The following is a 27,731-nucleotide window of genomic DNA, read 5'->3' as shown; positions in this document are numbered from 1 at the left end:
GCTGTGCTCTGGAGGCTTCCAGCCGGGTTGGGGGTAGGCACGGAGAGGGGCTGAAATGGGCTGGGGAGGCAGGCAAAGCAGGAAGAGACGTGGGTGGACCAGTGTGGGGCGCAGGTCTGCCGGCGGATGGGGTCGTGGAGGAGCTCGTGTTCGGTGCCGGGAAGCGGAGGAGCCATGCGGTGGCTTGTGGGGGGAGATGGGGTCAGAGTGGGCATCAGGTGCATCTGTGGGGCCAGGGGCAGGCCAGGTCAGGACCACGGGGGACATGCACAGCCTGCGATGGGAGAAGGGGCTCGCCTGGGGCTGTGGGAAGTGCGTCCCAGCACTGGTGTCCAGAGTAGGACAGGGTGGGGCTAGCGGGCGGGGAAGGCGCTGGAGCTGCCGGCCTCGCTCCGGGTTCTGTAATGAAAGGGGTTATCTTGCAGGGGGCACCTGAGGCCCATTCCCTGTTACCCTGAGCTCCCAGGGCTTGCTGCTGGCCCAGCCCAGGGAGCCTCCCCTCACGGCGGGGCGTTCCGGGTTTCCCTGACTGGGCCATTCTCCTCTCCCCAGCCACGCTGGACGGTGGGATCGGCCTCCTCCTGCCCATGCTGGAGAAGACATACCGACGCCTGCTGATGCTGCAGAACGCCCTCACCACCATGCTGCCACACCATGCCGGCCTCAACCCCCGGGCCTTCAGGTACTGCCCCGCTCCCCACACACCATCTGCTCCCAGCCTCTGCCTTGTCCCCTGCCCTTGGCCAGACCCCCCCGCCCCCCTCCTGGTGTGCGCCTGGTGGCTGCTCTCCACCCCAGAGGTGGAGGCATCTGGGCTGAGCTCTGGGGGACCCTTAAGGAAGGATGGCATTTAGCCTGTCTGACCCTGGAGGGGCAGGGATCAGCTGCTGGGTGCCAGTACCCTGTACCCTCCGTCAGGGGGAAGGGCTGTGTCCTACGGGCATGACCCTGGGCTCAGCTGCCCCCTGCCAGTAGCAGGGGAGATGTGGTGAAGTGTCTCCAGGGAGGCGCTGGGTGAGCCTGCGTGGGCTGCACTCAGCCCTGGTGCCCCCCAGCTCTACAGCAAGGGGGGGATAGACCTCAAAACAGTCTGTGGGGCTCCTGGGGCAGGGCCAGCCTCTTCCTAGGACTCCGTGCAGGGTGGGAGGCTTTGATGCAGGGGGGTGTCCTCCGCTGGGGTAGGGCCCAGGAGGTGCTAGGGCTCTTGGGGAGAGGAGCTGGGGCTCCATGTGGTCCCCCATGGCCTGTTGGCCATAGCACAAACCGGCCATCCCAGCAGCCTCACCAGGGTCAGCGAGCTCCCCTAGCTTCTCCCTTCAGGGGGACACGGGGCTTTCACCCGGTGCCTTTCCCTGGGCCATCCGAAGTGCCCGGACCGTGGGAAGGGCAGCGGGGCGGCACGCCAGCCTGGGCCGCTGCCCTGCCTCGGCTGGCTGTCCCTGCTGGTAGCTGCAGCTCCTCTCCCGCAGGATGCTGCACGTGGACCGCCGGACGCTGCAGAATGCCGTGCGCAACATCCTGGACGGGGAGCTGCTGACCCGCTACCTCTACCTGAGTGCCATGGAACGCAACGAGCTGGCCAAGAAGATCGGCACCACGCCAGACATCGTGAGTCAGGCCCCTCGCTCTGACTGCAGGCTGGCCCCAGAGGGGTTAGCCACCCACGCCCCAGTCAGTAACCCCTCCCCTAACTTGCCTGCTTCTTTCCCCGCAGATCCTGGAGGACTTGTTGGAAATTGACCGCGTCACGGCTCATTTCTAATGGACTCTGGGCAGACGGGGCCGCAGGGCCAGCGCCTGCCCCAGCTCTTGTAAATTCCTTGGAGTCCGGGCTGGGAGTGCCCGGCCCGGCTTTGTACGAACTGGGAGGGGTTTGTAAAGAAAAAGCACAATGCGCTCGTGGCTGTGGTGTTTGCTGGGGGCTGATGCTTACAGGGCAGGGCCCTGCTGGCGGCTGGCACAGAGAGAGATGCTGGCCTGCCAGGCTGCAGCAGGCTGGGGGCCAGGCCAGGGCAGAGCATGGCCCTGGCTGCAACCCCAGGGTGAAGGGGCAGGCATGCGCCTCATCCCCTGCCCTCCAGCCCCAGCGCTGGCCAGGAGGGGCCATGGCCGCAAGGGCAGCCTGTCTGAAGAAGTGGGTGTCCCCGCCCCACCGTACAGGCTCCCTTGCACGGTAAGCCATTGAGGGAGGGGGCCTGGCTCCTTTCCCCCCGCCGCTCCCCTTGCAGCACCACTGACCACCTGCTGTGAGGTGCCCACGGGCACACACACCTTTTATTAGTGTAAGACCAGGGTCTGCGCGGCCCCCGGAGCTGATGCAGCCACAGGAAAGGCCCAGGCTCCCGCTGGCAAGGCTCGCTGCCCCTGGCGTCCAATCCGGCCAGCCCGCGAGGCCGCAGCAGGCCTGGGTCTGCCCTTATCTGCGCTGGCAGCTCAGCTAGGCCTGGAGGTACTCGTAGATTTGGTCACTCTCGGAGAGGAAGCCCACGTCGGCGAGGAAGCGAATGAAGGAGGCCATCAGCCTCATGGAGAACGTCTCCAGCCTGGGGAGGAAGAAAGAGACCCCATGAAGCGTGTGCCGGCAGCACCCCTGCTTCGAGTCAACATCCCGGTGCAGGAGCCCGCACCCCACCCTACCTGAGGGCGATCTCGAACTTGAGGCTCTCCCACTTCACCCGGAGCCAGCAGAAGAGGCTGCTGCTGCGGATGCCTGAGGATTTGTGGCCAGCGATCCTGCTCCAGCCCTTCACGGCACTGCAGAGACAGAGGAGCCAGGTCAGGCCCGGGGCTCCCCTCGGCGCCCATCGCCCTCTGTACTGGGCACAACCCCACTCTGGCACAGCGGGGCCGGGCAGGGCTGCATGCTGGCGCCACGGGCTCCCCTCTGTTGCTGCAGCCTGTACCCGGGAGCTGGGGGGCAGCCCCGCTCACCTCTTGGCCATGACGAAGTAGCGGTCGACGGGGGCGCCCAGGGCGATGTTGATGCTGCGCACCGTGTTGATGTTGCGGAAGACGAGCAGCATGGGCCGGGGCAGGTCCTTGAGCACCTGCATGATGCGGTCGAAGTGGTGCCGGGCCATGGCCTGCATGTAGAGCGTCTCCTCCCGCGTCAGGATGTTGGCCAGCCTTAGCTGCCCCATGTGGATGGGCCTCTGCATCAGGATCTCGCAGAAGAGGAAATAATCTGGGGCGAGGCCAGGTCTGGCCGTCAGGGGAGCCGGGGCAGAGCCCAGGGGCCCAGGCTAGCAGCCGGAGGGTCTGAGCCACTCAATCCTCCCAGCCTCTGCGCCCCCCCTCCCCGGCGAGCGAGGTGGAGACAGAGCTTAGTGCAGTGGGAATTGCCTGGGGCCCCTCTCACCACATCCCCCACGCCCAGGCCAGAGCCCCCCAAACCCCCACTCACCCTTCACACCCAGCTCGGCGGAGCAGGCCCTCATGGCTGCGTCGTCCCGCAGGATGATGGCTCGCCACAGCTTGCACAGCGCCGTCCGGTCACTGCCACGGGGAGAGGGACCGCGTCAGCCAGGGCTGCCCGCCCCACGGGGGGTGTAACCACATCCCTGCCTGCAGGGGTGGAGACATTGGGCCCTGGTGCACTGCCCCCCCATCCACGAGCCCCCTGCCCGGTCCCTACCTCTCACTGAGGAACTCGTAGAGGCCGTGATCCAACAGCACCAGCTGGGCCTTCCCGTCAGGACCCTTCCGCACCAGCACTGCAACACAGAGCAGGTCACTGCACAGCACCCAGCCCTCCCCTCGGCGCCCTGGGCACAGGCACCAAACCTGCTTCCGCCACTGGCCGCCTCCCCTTGGCGCTCGGGGCAGGGGGCCGCAGCCGGCCTGCTCTGGAGAGAACCCCTGGCCCGGCCCAGCCTGGGGCACACTAAGGCAAAGGTGCCCATGGAGGGGAGAGGGCAGTGCCCTTATCGCAGCCTCTGTGCTGGGGTCCCCCTGCCCCCCCTGCCCCCGTACCGTTCCCAGGGTGCGGGTCCGCGTGGATGAAGCCCGTGTAGAAGATCTGCTCGGCAAACATTTGGATCAGCTTGTCTGCGGTCTGCAAGAGGGCGAGACGGGGGTGAGCCGCTGAGTGCCCTAAGGCAGACACCCACCCCACGGGCAGCAGATGGGCCAAGCCTGCAGACACTGGTGCCTGCCAGCCAAGGGCAGCTGGGCCCAAGGTAGCACTGGGGCTCCGCTGAACAGGGAAGGGCCTTCAGCAAGTGCCATCATTCCGCCGTTCTGCAGTGTGCTTTGCCTGCCGGTGAATGCAGCCACCTCTGGGGTGGACCGTGGCAGCTGAGTCCCAACCTGCAGGAACACTATGAGCATCTGTGGGGGGTGGGGAGCTTAAACATGGCAGCCCTATGCCCAGGGGCAGGTTCACAGAATCCACTGGGACTCTGCCTGTTGGGCCCTACATCCTGGTCCCCAATCACCCCAGGGAAGCTCCCCCTTCACCGAACAGCAGCGCCTCACTCACGTCCTTCAGGTCCAGGCCCTGCGCCCTGATGCTCTCCACGTTGTTGATTTTGCAGCCTTCGCAGTAATCTGCCGTCAGGACTCTCTGCAGGGAGCAGATGGGGATCAGGAGGGGGTGGGCCGGGGCTTGGGCCCTGCTCTCCCAGGATGCAGCCAGCAGAGAACTAGGGTCAGCCCTATGGCCCCAGGGGCCGGGGTGTAGGCGGGTCCTTCCCCTGGCATTGGGCCCAGTTACCAGGGCGAGGGGGGCTCCTGTGCCCCCTTGGGGGGAAGGAGCTGGTCTCCATGGAGCCCACGTCTGGGGCGAGGGGGTGACCCCAGCTGCCGGCTGGGGCTGGGGCTAAACCCACCCGGCCACAGGAGAGGAGGGGTCTGTGCAGCTTAGTCTGCAGCCAGGCGTCCCACCCAGCTGGTGGCTGGAGACGTGGCTGGGTCCCCGTGCCCGGGGCGCAGCGTGGGCAGCTGGAGATGTGGCTGGGTCCCCGTGCCCGGGGCGCAGCGTGGGCAGCTGGAGACGTGGCTGGGTCCCCGTGCCCGGGGCGCAGCGTGGGCAGCTGGAGATGTGGCTGGGTCCCCGTGCCCGGGGCGCAGCGTGGGCAGCTGGAGACGTGGCTGGGTCCCCGTGCCCGGGGCGCAGCGTGGGCAGCTGGAGATGTGGCTGGGTCCCCGTGCCCGGGGCGCAGCGTGGGCAGCTGGAGACGTGGCTGGGTCCCCGTGCCCGGGGCGCAGCGTGGGCAGCTGGAGCCATGGCCGGGGCACGGCCATCCTTCGTCCCCACCTTGCTGCACTTGTCCCAGTGCACCTTGGGGACCACGACGTATGGGAAGTGGCGCAGGTCCTGGGCACAGCGCTCCGCGTTCCGGCCCTCGTTCTCGAAGTCCAGCTCCTGGGCCAGCGTCCCCTTCAGGTCCTGCGGAGGGGGAGGGAGGGCAGCTGGGCTAGCCAGAGCGTTCCTATGCCAAGGAGGGGCACACATCCCGCAGCATGGGGCACCAACTGCCCTGATTTCCGCTCAGCGCCTCGTCCTGCCGGCACGAAGGGAAGCTCCTGGCCTGGGGCAGGGCCCACGGGCGGGTGCTAACAGCCCAAGCCCGGGGCTGGGCTGGCGCCCGGGGCGAACGGAGCCTGGAGCGCCAGCGCCCGCACCCAGCAGCACCGGCCCTGCACCCGGGGTGTGGCGGCTGCTGCGGTACCAGTCCAAGGGGCTCGGGCGGCGCCGGTACCTTCAGGACCCAGCTGAACCCGAAGCTGGGGTGCATGAACTCGATGATGCGCAGCAGCAGCTCCAGCGTGCGGATGTCCCCGTCGAACCTGTCCCTCAGGTCGATGTACTGCACCTGGGGGGCAGAGACCCGCCTCAGCCGCTGGCTGCCCTCAGGGACGACATGTCCCAGAATGCAATTCACCACCCCCAGCCTGGGGCCGCCCCCCCCCACATGCTGCCCTGTCTGCCTGCAGAGCAGGGCGCCTCGCGTTGGCAGCACCCCCTGCAGGGCTCAGACTGCAGCCCCACGGAGCCGGCAGCGTCCTGGCTCCTCGTGCTGAGTATCCGTGCCCGGTAGGCTTCCAGCAGGGATCGGGGCTGCTCCATGCTGGGCACCGCACACCCCTGCCTGGGGCAGAGCCCCCATCTCCCTCCCGGCCCCAGCCCTAGGGGAGCAGCTGCTGGAGATTTCCCATGGAGGCAAGTCCTGGGAGTTGCCTCGGGTCCTAGCCTGTCCTCCACCCTGCCTGCCCCTGCTCCCACCCAGCAACGCAGGGCTGCTCTCAGCCCAGGCTGGGGCCAGGACTGTGGGGCTGAAGAGGGCTGCAGCTGGACCCCTCTGGCTCCATGACCCCAGCCCGGCTGTTGTGACTGGGACCGTGGGGGAGGCAAGGGTCCCGTATGGAGCCAGCCCCAGCAAGGGAGGTCAGCCACACCAGCCCTTCCGGCTCACGCACCTTAACAGCCACCAGCGTGCCGTCCTGGAGCCGGGCCTTGTGCACCTGGGCCAGGCTGGCTGCGGCCATGGGCTGGTAGTTGAACTCCCGGAAGAGCGTGTCGGCTGTGGCTTTGAAATCTTCCAGGAACAACTCATCCACCTGCAGCAGGGGACAGGGAGGGCTGGCCATCAGGGAGCTGCCCTCCGGCACCGGCTCGTGCCCAGAGCGGGCAGGGGCGGCCGGGAGGGCTCAGCCGCTGGAGATGCCACACACGGGGGCTCTGGTTCTGAGCGGCCCCAGGGCAGCAGAGACCAAACCAGAGTTTCCAGCTGTACTCCATGTGCTGTGAGTTGGGGGCGGGGGTGTCTGTCGGGCAGGGGTCCCCCTCACCCAGCCTGCAGGAGCAGCCAGCGCCCATGCTCCAGAGGGCGGGGGGGCCGGCGGGTGCTCAATCAGTGCACCCACGTGTACCTGGAGCAGTCAGTGCTGTGCAGAATGGAGAGCTCTGCCCAGCTCCCCCGGTGCAGCTGGGGGAAACTAGAGGCAGAGGGGGCTCCAGCCCCAGGGCTGCCAGCCTGGCCCCTCGCCCTGGGGGCAGCGGTGGTGCCTGAAGCGATGCCCGTCTCCAGGAGCCCCGCAGAGCCGGCACTCACCTCCCCGCAGCCCCTCTTGAGGGCCTGGTCCTCCAGCACGCGCAGGGTGCTGATGTACTCGGGCGGCAGCAGGTGGTTGAAGGCGCACAGGCCCTGGCCCAGCTTGATGTACAGGCCCCCGCTGCGGATGGCGCCCTGCACCAGGCAGTCGGCCGCTCGCTGATGACAGGCTGACGTCACCTCCTTGTACTCCGGGCTGTTCTGCCGACAGGGACACGCGGCGGGGAGCAGCCGTTAGCACCGGCAGGGCACGGCCAGCAGGGGGTGCGGGCGCCCGGGTGCAGCAAGCAGCGGGTGGCCGGTCACGGCCAGCAGGGGGCGCGGGCGCCAGAGTGCGACCAGCAGGGGGCGCGGGCGCCAGAGTGCGGCCAGCAGGGGGCGCGGGCGCCCGGGTGCGGCCAGCAGGGGGCGCGGGCATAGGGACCTCGCCAGCAGGGGGCGCCTGGGCATGGCCAGCAGAAGACATGTCCCAAGCAAAGGGGTAAGGGGGCTTCGATGGAGGGACATGCCCACCAGCAGGGGGCGCTGCGCCCTGGGGGCTGCATGGGACCTGCCCAGGACGCCAGCAGCAGTGGCAGGAGAGGGGCTCCCCCTCTGAAAACCCCTCCACACAGCATCTGTGACCCCCTGCACACTGACCCCATGCCCATCACCGTGGGATCGGGGCGCCTGGCAGTGACCCGTATGGCTCGGGAGGGGACTGGCGCTGGGTCACAGCCAAGGGGCACACGGGTCCCCATGCAGCAGGGAACATACCTCGTCCACGCCCCGCAGCACCACGTGGGCCGTCCACCAGTAATCCAACGAGATCCGCATGCCCAGGTACAGGGACCTGCAGCGACAGGGCGAGACGGCTCAGCACGGCCACGGGAAGGACAACTGGCCTGGAGCCGGCAGAGAACCCAGGAGACCCGATTCCCCCTGCAGTGGGGCCTGGGAGCTCGCTCCTTCCCTGGAGTCGCCTGGGCGCCCGTGCAGAGGGAGCCCCTCGTACCGGGGTGGGGGGGTGTGTGTGACACTGCTGACACCCACCTGCCGAAGCGCCCGATGCCCTCCACCAGCAGCCGCATCTTCCTCCGCTCCTGGGCGTCAGCCAGGCCGTAGCGCGTCCCGGCCGCCAGGGGCAGCCCCAGCCCCACAGCCAGCAGCGCTTTCCACAGCAGCCCCCTGCGCCGGCCCCCGCTGGAGGGACAAGGGGACAGTGGTGAGAGCCCCCCCATGACCTCCGCCCCCTCCTGTGACTGCCCCACCCCACCCCGGGGTCACCACGCCCCCCTGTGACTGCCCCACGCTCTTGGGACCTCCACGGCACCTGGGACTGCCCCGCCCGGCCCCACCCCACCCTCCATGGCCCCCACTCCCAGTGCCCGCCATGCCCCCCCAGTGCAGCAGAGCCAGGCCACACCCCCTCCAGACAGGCCTCGGCTGGCGGCCCAGCAAGGGCGAACCGACGGGGCCTGCTAGCGAAGGGCAGTGGCGGGGCTGCCAGGCCTGGGCAGTGCCCAACCCCCTGTGACATGGAGCCAGACAGGGTCATGCCACTGGCAGGCGAAATGACCCAACTTCTACCTTTACAGACATATTAGAAAAGTCTGTAAATGGTCACTGGGCCCGTCCTGACAAACAGCTCCAGCCACGGCAGAGAGACCAGGGCTTGGAGACGCAAACCGGGATTGCGAGAGCATTAGCGGCGAATCCTAATTGGCTGTGTGCCTCGCTCTTGTCAGAGGGTACCCAGGTAACCAGCCGGTCCCTGGCTGGCCCTGGAGCCTATTGCTCCCGAGATCAGACGGGGACATTACCGTGGAGCTGGAACCTGGGTGGGATGACGTCACTGGCTCTAGTTCTCAGTGAAGTTTGCGAAGTGCCCAGTGGAGAATTACCTTGTGCTGGTGAACGCAACGAGTTACGTGCGCATACACAGGCAACAGGAGGTTTTACGGCAAAGCCACAGCGCTGCACCCGAGGAACGCCTGCTGGCCAGAGGCTGTCGCAGGCTGCCGGGGATCTATAAAGGAACTCTAGGGCCCTGATCCTGTAGCTCAGATCTGCTTAAGCTTCATCAGGGGAAGCCTGAGTCACAAGACTGAGATCTCCAGCTCCAGTCTGGAGCCCCTGCTCCTCCTTGTGGAAGAATTAGAACAAATTACACATGGACTAAGAACAGGAGGACTTGCGGCACCTTAGAGACTAACCCATTTATTGGAGCATAAGCTTTCGTGAGCTACGGCTCACTGCATCGGACGCATTCCGCTGTAGCTCACGAAAGCTTATGCTCCGATAAATGGGTTAGTCTCTAAGGTGCCGCAAGTCCTCCTGTTCTTTTTGCGGATACAGACGGACACGGCTGCTCCTCTGAAACCTACACATGGACGGTAACCTGCGGAACCTTTCGCACTCAGCAGCTCACCATGTCTGCTGTGAAACTGCTGGAAGAGCTCGGCTCATATCCGGAAGCGTAACCAGCTTTGACCCACCTCCTCTCTCGTCTCGTTTAATCAGTCTTAGCGTGGTTAATATGAGCTGGCTGGAAGCGTATGTTTGGGTGAGATCTGAACTATCCATTGAGCTGGGGGGTGACGTGGCCGATCCCTGGGGACTGGCAGAACTTTCTACACGATGAACAAGACTTTCAGGCACCCTCATGGCGTCTGACTGGGCTGCGGGGGCGGGGAGCCCCGGGCTGGGTCACTCTAGGGAAGTGTGTGTTGGCTCCTGGGTCGCCACCAAGGTATTGGAGAGGCTGTTTTGTTGCTGGCTGGGTGAATCGAAGCGTTAGAATAACCCACCCGTTTGGGGGTCGTCTGCCCCATTCTCTGCAGTTTGCCCTGACTGAGCAAGCTCAGTGTGGGCCCCCCTAGGCACCGATGGTCCGTCCCACCCCGTTATTTCACACCCTGCCCGGCAGGCGGGTGCAGACAGGCCCTGGGCGGGGCTGGGCACCATGGGGAGGGCTGTTCCCAACACACCCAGGTGGAAGGGGATGGTCCTGGGGACTCCCGGCTCCCCGGGCTTACCGTTGCATCGGAGGGGTGGGCCTGTGTCTGCAGTGCAGGGCAGGCGGCTGCCACGGGCTCCTCCTCTGCAGCAGGAGGGAGTGAAAGCGGCAGAGCTGCACCTGGGGGCCAAGGCGCAAAGATCAGCCGGACCCCGAGAGTGCAGGCGAGGGACGGCCACCCTGGGCACTGCCTGCGGAACTCACTGCCACCAGGACCTGCCAGGGCCCGGGATGTTCCCAGAGCAGAACCGCGGGACACCAGCCAGAGCTTCCCCCATCCCCAGCTGCCCCCAGGGAAACCCAGAGAGGCACAGAACTGGCAGCATGCCCGTCCCACCTCGCTCAGCCGCACCCAAACCATCACCTGGCTGCATTGCAGGCCATCCTTCTCTGCCACACTAGATGCGCCCTGCCAAGTGCGAGGGTTTGGCACCATCCCACAGGGCAGCCCACGGAGCTGCTGGTCACAACCACACCCAGAACGTGCCCAACGCCTGCCATCAGAACCACAGCGTCCCAGAGCGGAGCACCGAGACCCCTCGACAGCACAGCTCCAGCCAGTGGCTGTTCGCTGACAACACCCGCAGCTGGGCAGAGCAGGGCACGAGGACTCTCTAGTTCATCCTCCCACCCTCCCCAGGAACGACCTGCATTCTGCAGGGGGGGACCAGAAGTGACTTGCCCCTGGGCACACGACAAGCGGCAGAGCACGGAGTGTGGGGGAGTCCAGGCCCTGCACCCCTCTTCCTGGGATTCACTGAGACTCTCAGCCAGCCAGTAAAACAGAAGGTTTATTGGACAACAGGAACACAGTCCAAAACAGAGCTTGTGGGGACCCCCAGGACCCCTCAGTCAAGTCCTTCTGGGGGAGCAGGGAGCTTAGACCCCAGCCCTGGGGTTCCCTGCGTTCCTCCACCCAGCACCAAACTGAAACTAAACCCCCCCAGCAGGTTTCCTGCTGCAGCCTCTGTTCACATTCCTGGGCAGAGGTGTCACCTCCCCCTCCCCCTCCCGGCTCAGGTGACAGGCTCTCAGGTCTCCCGTCCCCAGGGCACATTCCCAGGTCAACACTCCCCCCTCCCTGCTGCGTCACATCGTCACAGCGGCAGAGCGCCGAACTCGGGTGATCAGCTGTCCTGATCTTATAGGCGCAATCCCGATATTCGGGGCTTTGCCTGACATAGGTGCCTGTCACCCCCCACCCCCGTCTCCATTTTTCACACTTGCCAGCCGGTCACCCTACAGCAGAACCCAGGCCCACTTCCCACCAGCCGACCGCGCTGGGCCGCAGGAGGTGAGGACGCAGTGAGACCTCGCTGCTCCCCGGGCAGGCGGAGGCATTGAGACGTGGAGAGCGAGGGGCCTGCTAGACCTGTTTGGATCAGCACTGCGTCGTTACGCTGGGGAAACGGGTGTTATGTCGCAAGCTCATGCCTCGGGAGCCGACCGCTTCAACCACTGGGGAAGTCAGCACGCGGGCGCAGGCTGGGGGCTGGCTGGACGTTTGGGAACAGGCCGCTCCCCCATGGTCTGGGCCAGCCGGCCTAGGAGAACGCTTTCCCACCCCTCCGCGGCGGAGAAGCCCTCTCAGCGCAGCCCAGAACAAGCCCCACGGGCGCTGAGCCGGCTCCCGGCCGCACTCGTTAGCGAAGAGGAGCAGCCGACTTGTTCTAGAGACCAAACGGCGGCTGGAGCCAAACGCGGGTGCAAAGCCCGGGAAAGGAGAACCCGCTCCCAGAGGAGACGGACCTCGCAGCCCGTCCCCTCGGGGACCTGCATTCCAGCCAGCCGGGTTCCCAGCCAGATTGCAGTCACCAGACTGTGCCCGCCCGGGCCTGAACCTGCTCTGTCCTCACCTTGTCTCCGTGGCAGATGCTGAGTGCCAGCCCGGGGCGGGGGCGAGGCAACAGCCCCCTTCCTCTCCCGGCTTTCACAGCCTGCCCGCCCTCGAACGCCGGCAAAGTGCCAGGGACACCTGCTGGGGTGACCCGGACACTGGGAGAGCCGTTCCAGTCGGTGAACGTCACGCCCAACTCCCCACAGACGTGGGTTAGATCAATACCGGGAGCGTAACGCCCATTCACGTGGTGCTCACTGCGCCTTCCACCGGTGTGCCGGCCACTACTTCTCTCTACAGTTCAATGGCATCCAGAGATGGGCAGCTGTCAGGTGGTAGAGAGCCACCTTTTGGTGGGCCAGGGGCTGTGAGCAGGAGGGGGTTGGGCCTGCGCCGGGGGGGGGGGTGGAGTGAAGCTGGGCTGGGGGCGGGGGTCGGGTCCTGCCCCCGGGGTGGATGGGTGAGCGAAGCCAGGAGCGGGGAGGTCAGGTCCCCAGAGTGGGTGGGCGAAGCCGGGGGAGGGGCGGTGGCTGAAGCTGGGGGAGGAGGGGTCAGGTCATGCCCCCAGGATGGTGGGTGATGCTGGGGAAGGAGGGGTCGGGTAGGGGCCTGTCCGGCAGGGCTGGGCCTGGCTCTGGCCATTGGCTCTCACCACAGCATCACATGATACAGACGGAGGGGGCCTCCCCCCGCAGCACCCCTTTATGGCCTTAGGCCCTGGCACCACCAGACTGCTGCTCCGCGCTGGGGTGTGGTGGGCCAAATAAAATGATCTGGGAACCCGACATGGCCCTGGGGCTGCCCATCCCTGGCGTAGGGTCCCCTGGCACAGTGCCCAGCCCAGGCAGTCCCTGCCCCCAGGAGCCAGCAGGCAAAACCAGCTTCACCCCATGGGCGCTGACTGCCCAAAGCCCGGCCAAGCTGCGGGCACACTGCCCTGGCTCCTGCCTTCGCACCCTCCCTCATGCCACCTAGTGGGAGGAGAGGTGGCAGATCTGCCACCCCGACTGCTCCCTGCCAGGCTGTGCACAGCTGGGCCGCCCCGGGCAGCACCATGGGGCACCCCAGTCCCTGTCTGGGAGCCCAGCACGGGCACTCACAAGGAGCTGGCGGCTGTTTCCCCATTTCCAGCCTCAGGCTGGATTAACAACTTGTCCTTGGGGGAGCGAGGAAACATGAGATCAAGGGGCCTCCCGCCAGTCCCATGGCGGCGGTGGTTCAAGGCTGCAGCCGCAGCCCCCTCTCCTCCCCCTCACCCCCACCCCAGCACAGCCCCCCAGCCGGCCTTGGCAAGTCGCCTTCAGGAAGCTGTTTCCTAATCGGCCTCGGGGTGTTTTTCCAGTGCCAGGCACACTGGGCGGATCTGGTGCCCGGGCGCAAACGGCCTCCCTTGTCCCAGGAGTGAGCCACCAGCCCTGCCTGGCAAGGGTCCCCGGGGCCATGTCCCAGCTGGGGCGACGTCTGGGGCAGACCAGGCCCGGGAGCAGGCATCCGCCTCCCCTGCCCCGGCCACGCTAGCCAGCCACAGGGGCTGCCTGTCGTGGTCAAAGCCCGCCGGGACCCGGCGTGGCAGAGACCGACTCCCAAGGGCGTCTGTGCCAGCCCGGCCAGTCTGGGGCAGGGGGGAAACTGGCAGCACAGAGCTTGGGGCTCTCCGACTGTGGGAGCCCCGGGCCAGTGCAGCACCTGGCACCGGGGGGGGGGGGGGTTGTGTGTGAGTGCATCATGGGTGTGTGTGTGTGTACCATGGGGGGGGTACCGTAATGCACATAACAACGAGCACTCAGGAACCACAGGTGTGTGTGTGTGTGGGGGGGGGAATATCGTAAAATCCACATAATACCCAACTCTAGGGAGGGCGGGGGGAGGGGCGGTACCGTAATGCACACAGTAATGGACCCACCAACCAGCGCTCGGGAAGCATGGGGAGACGGACGGTACCGTAATGCACCCAATAGCCAGCCCGCGGGAAGCACCGGGGCGGTACCGTAATGCACACAATAGCCAGCCCGCGGGAAGCACCGGGGCGGTACCGTAATGCACACAGTAGCCAGCCCGCGGGAAGCACCGGGGCGGTACCGTAATGCACACAATAGCCAGCCCGCAGGAAGCACCGGGGCGGTACCGTAATGCACACAATAGCCAGCCCGCGGAATGCACGGCGGGGGGGGGGGGGGGGGGCGACACCGTAAACACAGTAACCAGCCCGCGGGCGGAGGAGGAGCCAGCCCCAGTCCCGGCCGCCCCCCGCCCCGCAGCCGGGTGGACCCAGGCCCCGGGGTCCGGTCCCGGCAGCCCCCGCCCAGGCGCGGGGCCCGCAGTTCTCCTCACCGTCCGCCGCAGCTCCATGACCGCCGCTGTCACCGTCCGCCACCGCCGCCACGGGCCGCCGAGACCCCGCCCCCTCACTCAGCCCCGCGTCGATTGGCCCGCCCGCTCCCAGGCTCCACCCCCTCGCTCACCGCGAGCGCCGATTGGCCCGCCCGGATCGCGGCGCCTCTCTCCTGCCCCGCTCTGACGGGCCCCTGCGGACTCAGGCCCCGCCCCCAAGCCGCATTGCGCTCGCTGATTGGCCCGCAGGCCCCCGTCGCAGTGGTGGGCAGAATGGGCGGGGCCCTGATGTGGCCCCGCCCCTGAAGCTGGACGGGGCGGGGCGGGGCGGGCGTGTCCGCGCACCGTGTGGCGGGGAGTTCCGCAGGTCGGGGCTCTGGCTGCTCGTGGGGGCTGGGCCCAGCGGAGGCTCAGGGTGGGTGGGGCTGTGTCTGGAGGGGACAGAGCAGCCAGAGCCCTGCAGGGTGCGGGTGTGTATCGTACCGCGGCCCCCCACACGCCCCAGTGCCCCAGGGTGTATCCTACCCCGGCCCCCCACACGCCCCCGTCCCCAGGGTGTATTGTACCCTGGCCCCACCCACGCCCAGACCCCCAGTGTGTATCCTACCCTGGCCCCCCACACACCCCAGTCCCCCAGGGTGTATTGTACCCCGGACCCACCCATGCCCAGACCCCCAGTGTGTATCCTACCCCGGCCCCCCACACACCCCAGTCCCCCAGGGTGTATTGTACCCCGGCCCCACCCACGCCCAGACCCCCAGTGTGTATCCTACCCCGGCCCCCCACACACCCCAGTCCCCAGGGTGTATCCTACCCCGGCCCCCCCACACACCCCAGTCCCCCAGGGTGTATTGTACCCCGGCCCCACCCACGCCCAGACCCCCAGTGTGTATCCTACCCCGGCCCCCCACACACCCCAGTCCCCCAGGGTGTATTGTACCCCGGACCCACCCATGCCCAGACCCCCAGTGTGTATCCTACCCCGGCCCCACCCACGCCCCAGCCCCCCGGGGTGTATCCTACCCCGGCCCCCCACATGCCCCAGCCTCTCGGGGTGTATCCTACCCCGGCCCCCCACATGCCCCAGCCTCTCGGGGTGTATCCTACCCCGGCCCCCCACATGCCCCAGCCTCTCGGGGTGTATCCTACCCCGGCCCCACCCACGCCCCAGACCCCCGGTGCGTGGGCGGGGCCGGGGTAGGATACACCCTGGGGGGCTGGGGTGTGTGAGGAGCCAGGGTACAATACACACTGGGGGGCTGGGGCATGGGTGGGGCCGGGGTAGGATACACCCTGAGGGGCTGGGGCATGTGGGGAGCCAGGGTACGATACACACACTGGGGGCCTGGGGTACGATACACACTGGGGCATGTGGGGAGCTGGTGTAGGATACACACACTGGGCGGCTGAGGCATATCCTACACCAGCTCCCCCCACTCCCCAGCCCCCCGGGGTGTATCGTACCCCAGGTCCCCAGTGTGCGTATCGTACCCCAGCTCCCCACACGCCCAGCCCCCCGGGGTGTATCCTACCACAACGCCAGCACGCCCCAGCTCCCCACACGCCCCAGCGTGTATCCTGCATCAGCCCCCCACACGCCCCAGCGTGTATTCTAACCCAGCCCCCCACATGCCCCAGCCCCCCGGTGTGTATCCTACTGTGATGATGGTGCCCGCAGGAGCCAGCTGACGTCAATCAGGTTGAACTGCAAACAAAATGGGGCAAACAAATCCCAAATGCTGGTGGATATCCCAACACTTAGATTTACCAAGCCAGCCCAAAGCAGCTTCTGTATCACCTCACTGGTTAGTCACAAGTCCAAGCAATGCAGTTCTCTTAAAATGCCCAGCCTCAGACCTCCATCCAGACACACATGTCAGATATGATGATGGTTACTGAAAATCTTATATAAAAGATTATATACACACAGAGACCATGAAACAATACCTCCTCCCACCCCACTCTCCTGCTGGTAATAGCTTATCTAAAGTGATCATCAAGTTGGGCCATTTCCAGCACAAATCCAGGTTTTCTCACCCTCCGCCCCCACCCCCACAAACCCACTCTCCTGCTGGTAATAGCTTATCTAAAGTGACCACTCTCTTCACAATGCGTATGATAATCAAGGTGGGCCATTTCCTGCACAAATCCAGGTTGATTATCATACACATTGTGAAGAGAGTGGTCACTTTGGATGGGCTATTACCAGCAGGAGAGTGAGTTTGTGTGTGGGGGGGCGGAGGGTGAGAAAACCTGGATTTGTGCTGGAAATGGCCCAACTTGATGATCACTTTAGATAAGCTATTACCAGCAGGAGAGTGGGGTGGGAGGAGGTATTGTTTCATGGTCTCTGTGCATATAATGTCTTCTGCAGTTTCCACAGTATGCATCCGATGAAGTGAGCTGTAGCTCACGAAAGCTCATGCTCAAATAAACTGGTTAGTCTCTAAGGTGCCACAAGTCCTCCTTTTCTTTTTGCGAATACAAACTAACACGGCTGTTACTCTGAAACCATTCCTAAATGTCAATATTCCTTTTTTTTTTTTTGATCTTTGAATCAAAGCTATAGCAACAGACAAGACTTGTTTGCTGACATCAGAAGACCTGAGCAAACATCTACTCCTCTAACAATGCAGACTTGCATTTCAAAGCTCTGTTCATTTACACATCTTCCTAACCAGTCTCTACAGTCCAGCCATGGGTCAGGTCAGTCTGTGAGTTAATTAGCTCTTTCTGGCCTGTCACTTTTCAATGAGATATTATATCACACTCATAACGTCACACCTTCAATGCAAAATTGATGCAGGAGGGGATGACACAAACATCGCTGAGTGCATCACAAGAGCTCCCCATCCTGGGTTCTGTCTCATTATAGCTTGTACTGGGTTAGAAGTCGTATTAGTCTATAACAAAAATTCTTTTCCAAAGTCATGTTCAATAACATGATTGAATCTCTTTACAAACTTAAGATACAACTTGGTTAGAACAACAGTGGATTGGATCTGCTCTTGCAGCGTGGTTCCTGTATGTCTCGTGTGATTTTGCCAAGAGCTAAAGAAAATAGCTACTTTATCCATACAAGCTCTGGCAAATGTTTGGAATCCAATTTACATCAAGTCAATGTAGATATTAATGTTGTCCATAGTACAGGAATCTTGGCATTTAGCCGTGAAAGCAATATGGTAGCGTGCCTCAGTTTCCCTTTTCATACAGCACATCAAGTCTGGAATGTCTTTTCTCCTGTGAAAAGTTCCAATACTGTTTACAGGCATTAACAGCGCACCATCCGTATTACAAGGCCTTTTAACATAAGGTGTGTTCTTATGTATCACTTTCAACATGTTTAAGGGATTTTCCAAAAGATTAGGCACATTGTACATTTTTACAATTCTTGGTATTAGCAACACATTCGTTACAAAATTACCATGAGCAATAACAACAAATTCATTGCAAGTGTCCATTTACAATTATTTTCGTCATGCCACGCTTTTCGCTCAATACCATTGGGGTTTTGCCGGTTTTAGAGTTAACCTGTGGCTTCCCTTTGCAAAAGTAAGTTCTCTTCTTTTCCCTTGTCCTGAAGGATCAAACCCTGATTTCTCTTGCTCAGCAGAATTGGTCTTTCTGTGCTAACAGCTATTAGCAAGTCCTTCTTCTCCTTGTCAGCCAGGTACTTTGCATCAACACAGACACTAGCTTTTAGATTTTCAGCTGCTACCAATTCCAAGGCTGGACTCTGTCTTAAAGAGATACCGCACAAATCCAAAGTGTCTGAGGGTAACAGTTTGCTTGCTCTCCCCTGCATCCTTAAGCATTCAGCCATAAAAGTGTTCTGCTCTGAAACACCAGTAACTAAATCTGTCCTTAGACCCTGAAGCACAGACTGCTCACTCAAAGAATTGGCATGGAGACATTCCTTTCTCAACAACCTTGTATCCCCAACAAACTGGTCAAGCACAGCCACTTGGTTATAGGGCTGTTCAATTTTTTAAACAGCTCTTACTCCATCTGAGACCTTCTCAAAGCTATCCACACTGGATCTTTCAACAGGAAAGTCAGTGGATCTATTTACCACAGAAAATTTCTGGCTGTTAGGCACTGAAACTTCCTTGATTAACTCACTTTTACACCCTTCAATTGTGGCAAACTGCTTGCACAGACTACCATGAGGATCTCTTTTCCTGGGAGCTTCTCTAAGCAACAATTCACCCCTCTCAGAAATTCTGCCCTTACCCTCTTCACCGAGGGCTTGCTCTAGAGGAACACTTTCCTGAGCAACAACAGACTCTTTCTGGGTCTCACTTACATCCATGATCACCTTTGGCAGGCGGATTCCTACACAATCCCCTTTCAGGCAAATTTATAGACTCACTAGACAAAAGGTCAGAAGCATTCTCCTTCCCTTTGCCACACACAAGTTCAGGAATCTTTTCCTTCTTGCTACAAGTTTCCACACTGTTGGAGACCCCAGGGCATGGCCACTAGTTAAGTTGAGGGGATGGAAGGCCAGAAGGGTCAAGGCGGTCTCCCTGCTGAAGGCCTAAGGGCTTCTTCTCAACCCCCCTTAATAGAATTCAGGCCTGGCTGGTTTGAGTAAGCTCTTTTGCTCTTAAAACAATGTTGCAGTTGTAGATAATGCCTTATAGTGTAAGGTTTGCTGACGCCAAGTTAAAGATAATAGGAGAGACAGTTACAAGGCCAGACAGAATGTGCTGGTTGTTTAAGTTGCTAGGAGTGCTTGTTAGAGGTTGCAGGAAATAAACATTGTTGTAACCCATATAAGGAAGGCAGAGTATTTGTGCAAAGTTTTCATTGGCTAATGTGTAGTGCAGTAGCATTAAGAAATATAAAAGTGTGTGTAATGACCTGCTCTGGGTGCAGGATTTGAGATTCTATTCTCCCTGTACCTTGTTTGCAGCTGCAAATAAACTTTTCTGCTTCTCCACCCCATTGTGATTATTGAGTGAAGCATACCGGGTAACCAACCCCTGCTGTTATTTTGCCTCTGGGCACTGGGTGCCGGCAACAGCTTTTGGCGCCCAGCGTGGGGCGACGAGGCTGCTATTTAGCCTTGCCCAGATCCCTTCTGGAGGTTGAGGATTGCAGCGACAACCAACGCCCAGCGCGCACCGGTGAGTTCATTGGGGGCCTCGGAGGAGACGCGATTTGATCGACCCGGAGGGCATAACGGTGCAACGCACTCACATAGTGGAGAAGCAGCTGTGGGCGACGGTGAGGAACCGGTCCCTTGGACATAGGGGAGGAGCAGCTGCAGGCGACGGTGAGGAATCAGTCCCTTGGATAAGTTAGGAACCTTTTGAAATCCAGATTGTGTACTCTGTTGGAACCTGGGGACGCCCAGAGTTACCCTGTAGGTATGGGACAGGAACAGAGCACGGGAGGTAGGGTACGGTGCACGCCCCTAGAGTGTATTTTAGTAAATTGGAAGGTATTTGGATCAGATCCAATGACTAAAGGTAAATTGAAGCGATTTTGTACAGTTGACTGGCCTCAGTACCAATTAGAGGACCAGGAACAGTGGCCTCCCGGAGAATCACTAAATCATAATACAATCCTCCAGTTACTCCTGTTCTGTCAGCGAATGGGGAATTGGAATGAGCATTCGTATGCTTACTTGTTTATGACCTTGTGGTCTCGTACCGGTATTTTACAAAGCTGTAATTTAACCCCGATTGGCCCGGTAGCAATTAATGTCAGTCCCCGGATCCCCACCCCAAATGTAATGGCAGATCCGGTGTCTCCTTCGGCCCCTACACCCACACAGAGTGTGCCCCCTTCGGCCCCTACACCCACACAGAGCGAGGCTCAGAGTAAGATTCCTAGTGAAGCTCATAGTGAGGTTCGAGCTCCATCTGCTGGATTATACCCGTTACTTACCGAGACTAAAATTGCTCGGAATGCAGCGGAAGGTAGACCAGGCCTAACCATGCAGGTCTATACTCATGCACCTTTTAATCCTATGGACCTGGCCGCTTTCAAAGCACAGGCTGGAGAATTTTCTATCAACCCAAGCAAGTTTGTATCGGTTTTTGAGGGATGTCTTAGTAGCTACAAGCCAGACTGGGATGATTGTAATGTCCTTCTGCGAACATTATTGATTGAGGTTGAACGAGAACAGGTCATAGCTAAAGCAAGGGAGGAAGCAAAGAGGCGATATGACCAGGACCGTAACAATATTCCGACCCCAGATGATCAGGTTCCCATAAAGGATCCTAGGTGGGACCCAAATGACAATCAGGTGGGACCCAAATGACACCTCCTATAAGGAGCTGCTACTGTATGGACTCCGTCACGCAGCTGTCGGACAGAATAATTGGACTAAACCATATGAGGTAGTGCAGGACCCAAAGGAAAGCCCTGGAGCCTTTTTACAGCGCATTCGAGACACGATCCGACAGTATACCAATGCAGATCCTAATGATCCGCAAACTGAGGCAATTATTAAAGGAGTATTTACAAGCAGGGCAGCCCCCGACATTAAGAGAAAGCTACAGAAAAAGGAGGATTTGATGGGTATGACCATGGCACAGATTTTAGAAGCAGCAAATCAAGTGTATAGTTTAAAAGAAGTGAAAAAGAAGCAAGTGAGATTGATGGTAGCAGCGGTGCAGGCAGGCACGAAGGGAAGTGAACGAGAAGGAAGGGGCCGTGGACGCGGACGTCCAGGCCCGCGGGAGAGACGACTGGGGCGCAATCAGTGTGCCCTGTGTCGGCAAGAGGGACACTGGAAGAATGAGTGCCCAAACAAGAAGGAAAGGGGGGGTACCTCTATGATGGCAATAGAAGAACAGGAATAGGGGTGTCAGGGGAGACGGATCATCCTACCCTCGGAACCCCAAGTAAAAATGTGGGTGGGAAATGAAAAAATAGATTTTTTAGTGGACTCTGGAGCGGCGCAAACTGCTGTAAATCAATCCCTTCAGTTGCCAGTAGCAGACTCCCTCACTGTGACAGGAGCCACAGGCAAAGATACCAAGTGCCTAGTGTATGCTCCAGCAAAATATGCTTTGGGAAACAGAACCATATCCCATAAGCTGGTATACCTCTCTGAATGCCCAACACTGTTGCTGGGACGGGACCCGCTGTGTCGCCTAGGTGCTACCCTGCATTTTACTCAAGATGAAATAATTCTTACCTACCCCCTGAAAATGCATGGATTATGGCCCTTGCAGTTGAACCCTCGGCTATGCAAGCCCCAGAATGGGAGCAGTGGGAAGTTCAAGTGTATCCCCTTGTGTGGGCATCAGGGACCCAGGAAAAGCTACTCACCAAACCCCCATTCATGTCCAGCTCATACCGGGGAAAGGCCCGGTGCGGGTAAAGCAATATCCAATCAAGAAGGAAGCCAGAAAGGGGTTACAGGAAACCATAAATCGATTTCTAACGTACGGTATTCTCCGGGAATGTCAATCAGCCTGGAACACTCCCATTTTACCCGTACAGAAACCTGATGGCACGTACCGGCTGGTACAAGACCTAAGGGCAGTTAATGAACGGGTTAAGACTCTGCACCCTCTTGTCCCTAACCCGTATACCCTATTGGCTTCTATAGGGGGACAGTATACCCATTTTTCAGTTCTTAATTTCAAAAATGCTTTTTTTGCCATCCCAGTTGACACCTCATCACAGGGAATTTTCTCCTTCGAATGGGAGGACCGAAACAAAGTTAAAAAGCAACTTTGCTGAACAGTGTTAGCCCAGGAGTTTAAAAATTCCCTCACCCTCTTTGGCCAGGCTCTGGCCAGGGACCTAGAGGAGTGGGATAATAAGAAAGCCCTCTTTTTGCAGTATGTAGATAATCTGTTAATTGCCACTGTGGGCTTAACTCCCTGCTTTAAAACCACCGTAAGTCTCCTAAATTTTGTGAAACTCCGAAAATATCGGGTAGCACAAAGTAAGGCTCAAATTGCTCTCCCGCAGGTATAGTACCTCGGGTTCTACATATGGCAGGGGGAACGCCAGCTTTCAAATGAGAGGAAGGAAGCCATATGCCAAGCTCCTATCCCGAGTAATCGCAAGCGGCTCAAAGCATTTCTGGAAATGGCAGGCTTCTGTAAAATATAAATCCCAAAGTTTAAACTGTGGGCTAAACCCCTGTACAACTGGGTAAAAGGAGCAAACCATGACCCCTTTCATTGGACCCCAGAGGCTAACAGGGCATTTAAAATCCTAAAAAAAAAAGCTAATAAAAGCCCCGGCTCTAGGTCTGCCAAATCTCTCCAAGCCATTTCAGTTGTATGTACATGAACGAAAGGGGGTGGCCCTGGGAGTACTCACACAGCTGCTAGGAGCATGAAAACGTCCGCTGGCATATTTTTCTAAACAACTAAACCAAGTAGCCAAGGGCTGGCCAGCGTGCCTGCGGGCAGTGGCAGCCACCGCCCTGACCCTGGCAAAAGCAGAAAAACTAACACTAGGGAAAACAATACAGGTTTTTACACCACACATGGTACGCGCTTTACTGGATGTTAAGGGCGGCCTCTGGCTCACACAAGCGCGTATGGCAAGATACCAAGCAGAGCTCTTAAAAAACCCTAAGGTCACGCTGCAGCCTTGTCCATCCCTTAACCCTGCCACCCTCTTACCAAAAAGTAAAAAACAAAAACATGACTGTTTAAAAATCATAAATGCCCAATATTCTAGCCGCCCGGACTTAAAGAATGAGCCCCTCCCAAATGCAAATTATAAGTGGTACACTAATGGTAGCAGCATGGTAATAAAGGGCAAAAAAGGGCGGGTTATGCTATTGTGACCCTCAATAACACCGTGAAAGCTAAAAGTTTGCCCGCTGGGACCTCTGCCCAGTTGGCTGAGCTAGTGGCCCTGACCCGTGCACTCAAACTGTCCAAAAAAACCCGGGTCAATATTTTCACTGATTCCAAATATGCTTTTGGTGCGCTGCATGCCCATGCTGGCCTGTGGAAGCAGAGGGGAACGCTGACAGCCCAAGGCTCCCCAGTCAAGTACGGGCCCCAAATTCTCCGGCTGCTAGAGGCCGTGCAACTCCCTTCGGAAGGGGCGGTGGTACACTGTAAGGCCCATCAGAGGGAGGATCAAGATGTGACCGGGGTAATGCCAGAGCAGATAGAGAGGCAAAGCATGCTGCCACCCTAATGTCCCCTCAGACTGAGAACACCTATATGCATGCCCTGATCCCATCAGTGGGGGAGCTCCCAACCCCTCAGTATTCTAAAAAAAATAACAGCTAGCTGACAAACTTGGTCTCCAAAAAAAAAAAGGGATGGCTTCATTCCCCGGAAGGGAAAGTCCTATTACCAAAGGGCCTAATTCTGCCAGTATTACAAAAATGACATCAAACCACTCACGCTGGCAGGGAGGCACTTATCCAACTAATGGGAAAGTACTTCATAACCTCCAGACTCAGACCCCTGGCTGCCCGGGTACAGGCGGAATGCCTAGTCTGTGGAAAAATAACCCCCGACCAGGACATCCAGTACCACCAGTGGCCCTGAAACCCACTCCAGGCCCCGGACGGGTGTGGCAAATAAACTTTACTAAGTTTCCCCGGACCCAAGGATTCAAATATCTCCTTGCTATAGTGAATAAATTCAGTAAATGGCCAAAAGCCTTTCCACATCGCAATTGCACTGCCAAAACAGTGGCTCTCAAGTTTGTTAAAAAAATTATTCCTTGCTTTGGACTTCCCCAGTGAATAAAATCTAACAATAAAACACCCTTCAAGTCAAAAATCGTCCAAAGCATCTCAGACGCCTTACAAATTCCCTAAAGGCTCCATATACCCTAAAAACCGCCAGCCAGTGGGGTAGTGAAGCAAACCAATCAAACCCTTAAGCAACATCTCTCAAAAGTATGCCAGGAGGCCTCCCTACGGTGGCCTAATGCCCTGCCCCTAGTTCTGGTCTGGATCCATGCTCTCTCAAAGGGTAAACTAGGGCTCAGTCCCTTTAAAATTATGTTTGAAAGGGCATGGTCTATAAATGGTACACTGGTTGTGTCAGGAAAAAAGTAAAAATTAAAAATGGGTTTCTGTCGCAGTATATGTGTGCCCTGTCTGCTGTTCTTTTATCTCTTCACAGGTATACTAAGAATTCCCAGCCTCTACCCTTGAATTCGCCCATCCACTCCCTGCAGCCTGGTGATTCAGTGCTCGTACGTACCTAAAAAGACGAGCCCCTCCAGGAAAAGTGGAAAAAACCCTATACCGTCCTGCTGGTCTCCCACACGGCAGCAAAGGTCAAGGAACACAAAAATTAAATTCATTATACCCGGCTAAAAGCAGTGTCAACCCCGCCGCCGGCTAAAAGGTAAACCGTGCATTCAGCCCCCTCCACTAAAAATCTTAAACGAAAATTACTATTTAAACGGCAGCCCGCCGAAAAGACAGGAAAATGGATAAAAGGGTATATTTTATTCCCCCTCTTGGCCATATGCCTAACCGGTACTGCTGTTTCAGGCATTGTACCCATAAATACCTGGCTGGCACTGGCCCAGAGTGCAGTAAACGCAACATCGTTTTGTTTGCCACATCCATTTTCAGTGGGTGCAATCATGGAGACTTGTTTTATTGGTGTATGTGCAGCCCCAACCCTGGTTCAGCATTATTCCCTGTTAAAAACCATAAATAAAACATTTACTTACACTGATTTATATACCCTTGAATCTGCCCAGTACAAGTTAAATGCCTCCATGTTTTCTTATTTCCTAGCCAATACAACCCTTGCCCCCTCTTGTATGAGGTTTGTAAATGCTACTCACACTGGGAAAAACTTAAATGTAATAACAGTGTAAAAATCTCCTTTGCCTACGGGCACATGAAATTGCCAGCAGGGTGGTTCCTTATATGTGGCAAACATGCATATTCCTATGTCCCGGCCAATAGTTCTGGGGGTCCCTGCTCTCTTGGTCACGTGGCCCCATTAATTTTTCCATACCCTCCGCAGTTATCTGCCCATCATAAAAGGGATGCTATTCCCCTTAATTCCACCTGTAGGTCAAAGGTAACTTTATTCTCAAAAAATGAGGCAGCAGCTCTGGCCTTTTCTTTAGTTGGTATCCCTGGGCTTGTGGTGCATAATTATCACACAGTAAAGCACCTTGCCTGCACGGTGGCAAAGGCCATTAACTTAGTTGGTATCTTTAAGGCCATTAATTTAACCTCAACCGTCCTGGCCCAACTCTCACATGAGTTAGGGAAAGTACGTCAAAATATGCTACAAAACAGGCTGGCTGTAAACTATTTGCTTCTATGCCATGATCACCTATGCCAAAAGTTTGCAGGCATATGTTGCTTTAATATAACAGTTGCAGGGCCATCCGTAAAAGCTAATTTACAACGCCTGAAGCAGCTGGCAAAGAGCATTCATCAGCAAACTGGAAAAAATTGGCTAGGCTCTCTATTTTCTGGTTGGGGCCTTTCCCCGTGGCTAAGTAGATTGTTTAGCCTATTATTTAAGTTTTTTTTCCCTGTATTAATCATGTTATGTTTACTGTGTTATATGTGGTTCTGTGTAAAAATGCTTATTTTGCATAGTTTTAAAAATTTTAATTTTATGCATAGCCCGCTAGTAAATAAATAAAAATGAGAAGACTCAAGCAATAAAAATGAGTATTCTCAAAAAAGGGAATTGTTGGAGACCCCAGGGCATGGCCACTAGTTAAGTTGAGGGGATGGAAAGCCATAAGGGCCAAGGAGGTCTCTCTGCTGAAGGCCTAAAGGCTTCTTCTCAACCCCCCTTAATAAAATTCAGGCCTGGCTGATTTAAGTAAGCTCTTTTGCTCTTAAAACAACGTTGCAGTTGTAAATAATGCCTTATAGTGTAAGGTTTGCTAACGTCAAATTAAAAATAATAAAAATAACAGTTAAGAGGCCAGACAAAATGTGCTGGTTGTTTAAGTTGCTAAAAATGCTTGTTAAAGGTTGCAGAAAATAAACATTGTTGTAACCCATAAAAAAAAGGCAAAGTATTTATGCAAAGTTTTAATTGGCTAATGTGCAGTGCAGTAGCATTAAAAAATATAAAAGTGTGTGTAATGACCTGCTCTGGGTGCAGGATTTAAAATTCTATTCTCCCTGTACCTTGTTTGCAGCTGCAAATAAACTTTTCTGCTTCTCCACCCCGTTGTGATTATTAAGTAAAGCACACCGGGTAACGAACCCCTGCTGGTGTTTTGCCTCTGGGCACTGGGTGCCGGCAACAACACCATCAGTAGGTAACACAATTAAATCACCTTTCTGCTCTCCTTGTGCCCTGGCTAGGATCTCACCCTGACTAGACAGAGTTGCGACACCCTTTCCCAACAACACACTAGCAACAGGCAAAATACAAGCACCAGAATTGTCTGGTCTCTGGGATTTTGCATAGACACTAACTGGATGCGACCTAGTTACAGGGCCATTCTCCCGAGCAGACACAAACTTAGGGTCCTTCCCTTCCTGGGCTTTAGCTGAATCCAGAACCAGCTCTGAGACAACTGCACGACCCTCAACCATCACAGGCTGGAAGGCCCCTTCTGTCTGCTCCACAGACAAAGAGCCGGAGACAAATTCTCCTTTCCCAGACACCCAGCTTGGGATCTCTTTCCCCTTGTCCCAGCACACAAGGCTGGTCACAGACAACTGCTTGGAGACCGGGGTGGCTCCCTCCACAGGCAAGTCAATACCCCTGACAGACACAGGCACATTTCCTTCCCTGTCACAATTCTCCACCCAGGTAACAGGTAAGGTCCAGGGACGCTCATCTTCCACTCTCCTCGCCTTCCCACACTGCTGACTAGACAAAGCCATCAGCTCACTAGGTTGCCTAGGCTCATCCAAAATCTCCTTGTTCTCCTCTCCCTTTGCTTGATCTAATTCCAGATTTACTTCTGAGACATCAGATAGACATTCAGAAACTTCATTCACAGCCAAACAGCTACTTTCCAAAGACAAACTTTTGGAAAAACTCTCCATAGACACAACCTTAGGATTAATCCTCTCCTGTGCCTGGTTCATGTTAACTTGACTGAACATAGCTTTCATCTCATTTTCAATCATAAGATCCTTAGGGATTGTGTTTTTCATTCCCACAATCATGGTGCCCTCAAATCCCTTCCATTTAAGGTGGATTTTAGCCAAAGGCACCCTGACAAAATACTCAAGAGAGGGCTACAACAGTTACACCTTCACTTGGTAAATACAGGTTTCAGAGTAACAGCCGTGTTAGTCTGTATTCGTAAAAAGAAAAGGAGTACTTGTGGCACCTTAGAGACTAACCAGTTTATTTGAGCATGAGCTTTCGTGAGCTACAGCTCACTTCATCGGATGCATAGCATATCGTGGAAACTGCAGAAGACGTTATATACACACAGAGACCATGAAACAAAACTTCCTCCCACCCCACTCCCCCGCTGGCAACAGCTTATCTAAAGTGATCATCAAGTAGAGCCATTTCCAGCACAAATCCAGGTTTTCTCACCCTTCCCCCCCCCCCACACACACACACATACAAACTCACTCTCCTGCTGGCAA

The 27,731-nt window shown here is 57.9% G+C and overlaps 2 protein-coding genes across 4 annotated transcripts in view; one reads left to right on the top strand and one right to left on the bottom strand.

Moving 5' to 3' along the window:
- The window catches only part of CPSF1 (cleavage and polyadenylation specific factor 1), a 33,813-nt gene extending 31,911 nt beyond the window's left edge, over positions 1-1,902 (top strand). For both annotated transcript variants that reach the window (XM_037891822.2, XM_043538938.1), the window contains exons 36-38: positions 553-682; positions 1,470-1,608; positions 1,715-1,902. In XM_037891822.2, the coding sequence (XP_037747750.1) occupies positions 553-682; positions 1,470-1,608; positions 1,715-1,762 (317 nt within the window). In that variant the 3' untranslated portion in view covers positions 1,763-1,902. The remainder of the gene's footprint in view (positions 1-552; positions 683-1,469; positions 1,609-1,714) is intronic.
- A 343-nt stretch (positions 1,903-2,245) lies between these two features.
- On the bottom strand, positions 2,246-14,362 carry ADCK5 (aarF domain containing kinase 5). Of its 2 annotated transcripts, none has more exons than XM_037891819.2 (15): positions 14,222-14,362; positions 10,073-10,173; positions 8,088-8,237; positions 7,812-7,887; positions 7,056-7,256; positions 6,421-6,561; positions 5,703-5,816; positions 5,258-5,389; positions 4,481-4,564; positions 3,973-4,054; positions 3,635-3,713; positions 3,404-3,495; positions 2,932-3,184; positions 2,638-2,754; positions 2,246-2,543 (listed from the first exon to the last, which is right to left on the bottom strand). In XM_037891819.2, the coding sequence occupies exons 1-15, from the start codon at positions 14,237-14,239 to the stop codon at positions 2,438-2,440; spliced, it is 1,746 nt and encodes a 581-aa protein (XP_037747747.1). In that variant the 5' UTR covers positions 14,240-14,362; the 3' UTR covers positions 2,246-2,437. The 2 variants fall into 2 exon arrangements, with proteins under 2 accessions (XP_037747747.1, XP_037747748.1); XM_037891820.2 differs by having other exon boundaries at positions 2,932-3,152; positions 14,222-14,310.
- Between the last annotated feature and the right edge of the window lie 13,369 nt (positions 14,363-27,731).

The sequence above is a fragment of the Chelonia mydas genome, chromosome 2, assembly GCF_015237465.2.
Source record: "Chelonia mydas isolate rCheMyd1 chromosome 2, rCheMyd1.pri.v2, whole genome shotgun sequence".
NCBI classification, from domain to species: domain Eukaryota; kingdom Metazoa; phylum Chordata; order Testudines; family Cheloniidae; genus Chelonia; species Chelonia mydas.
Note: the sequence above shows the minus strand (reverse complement) of the source record. Positions and strands in the feature narration are given on the sequence as shown.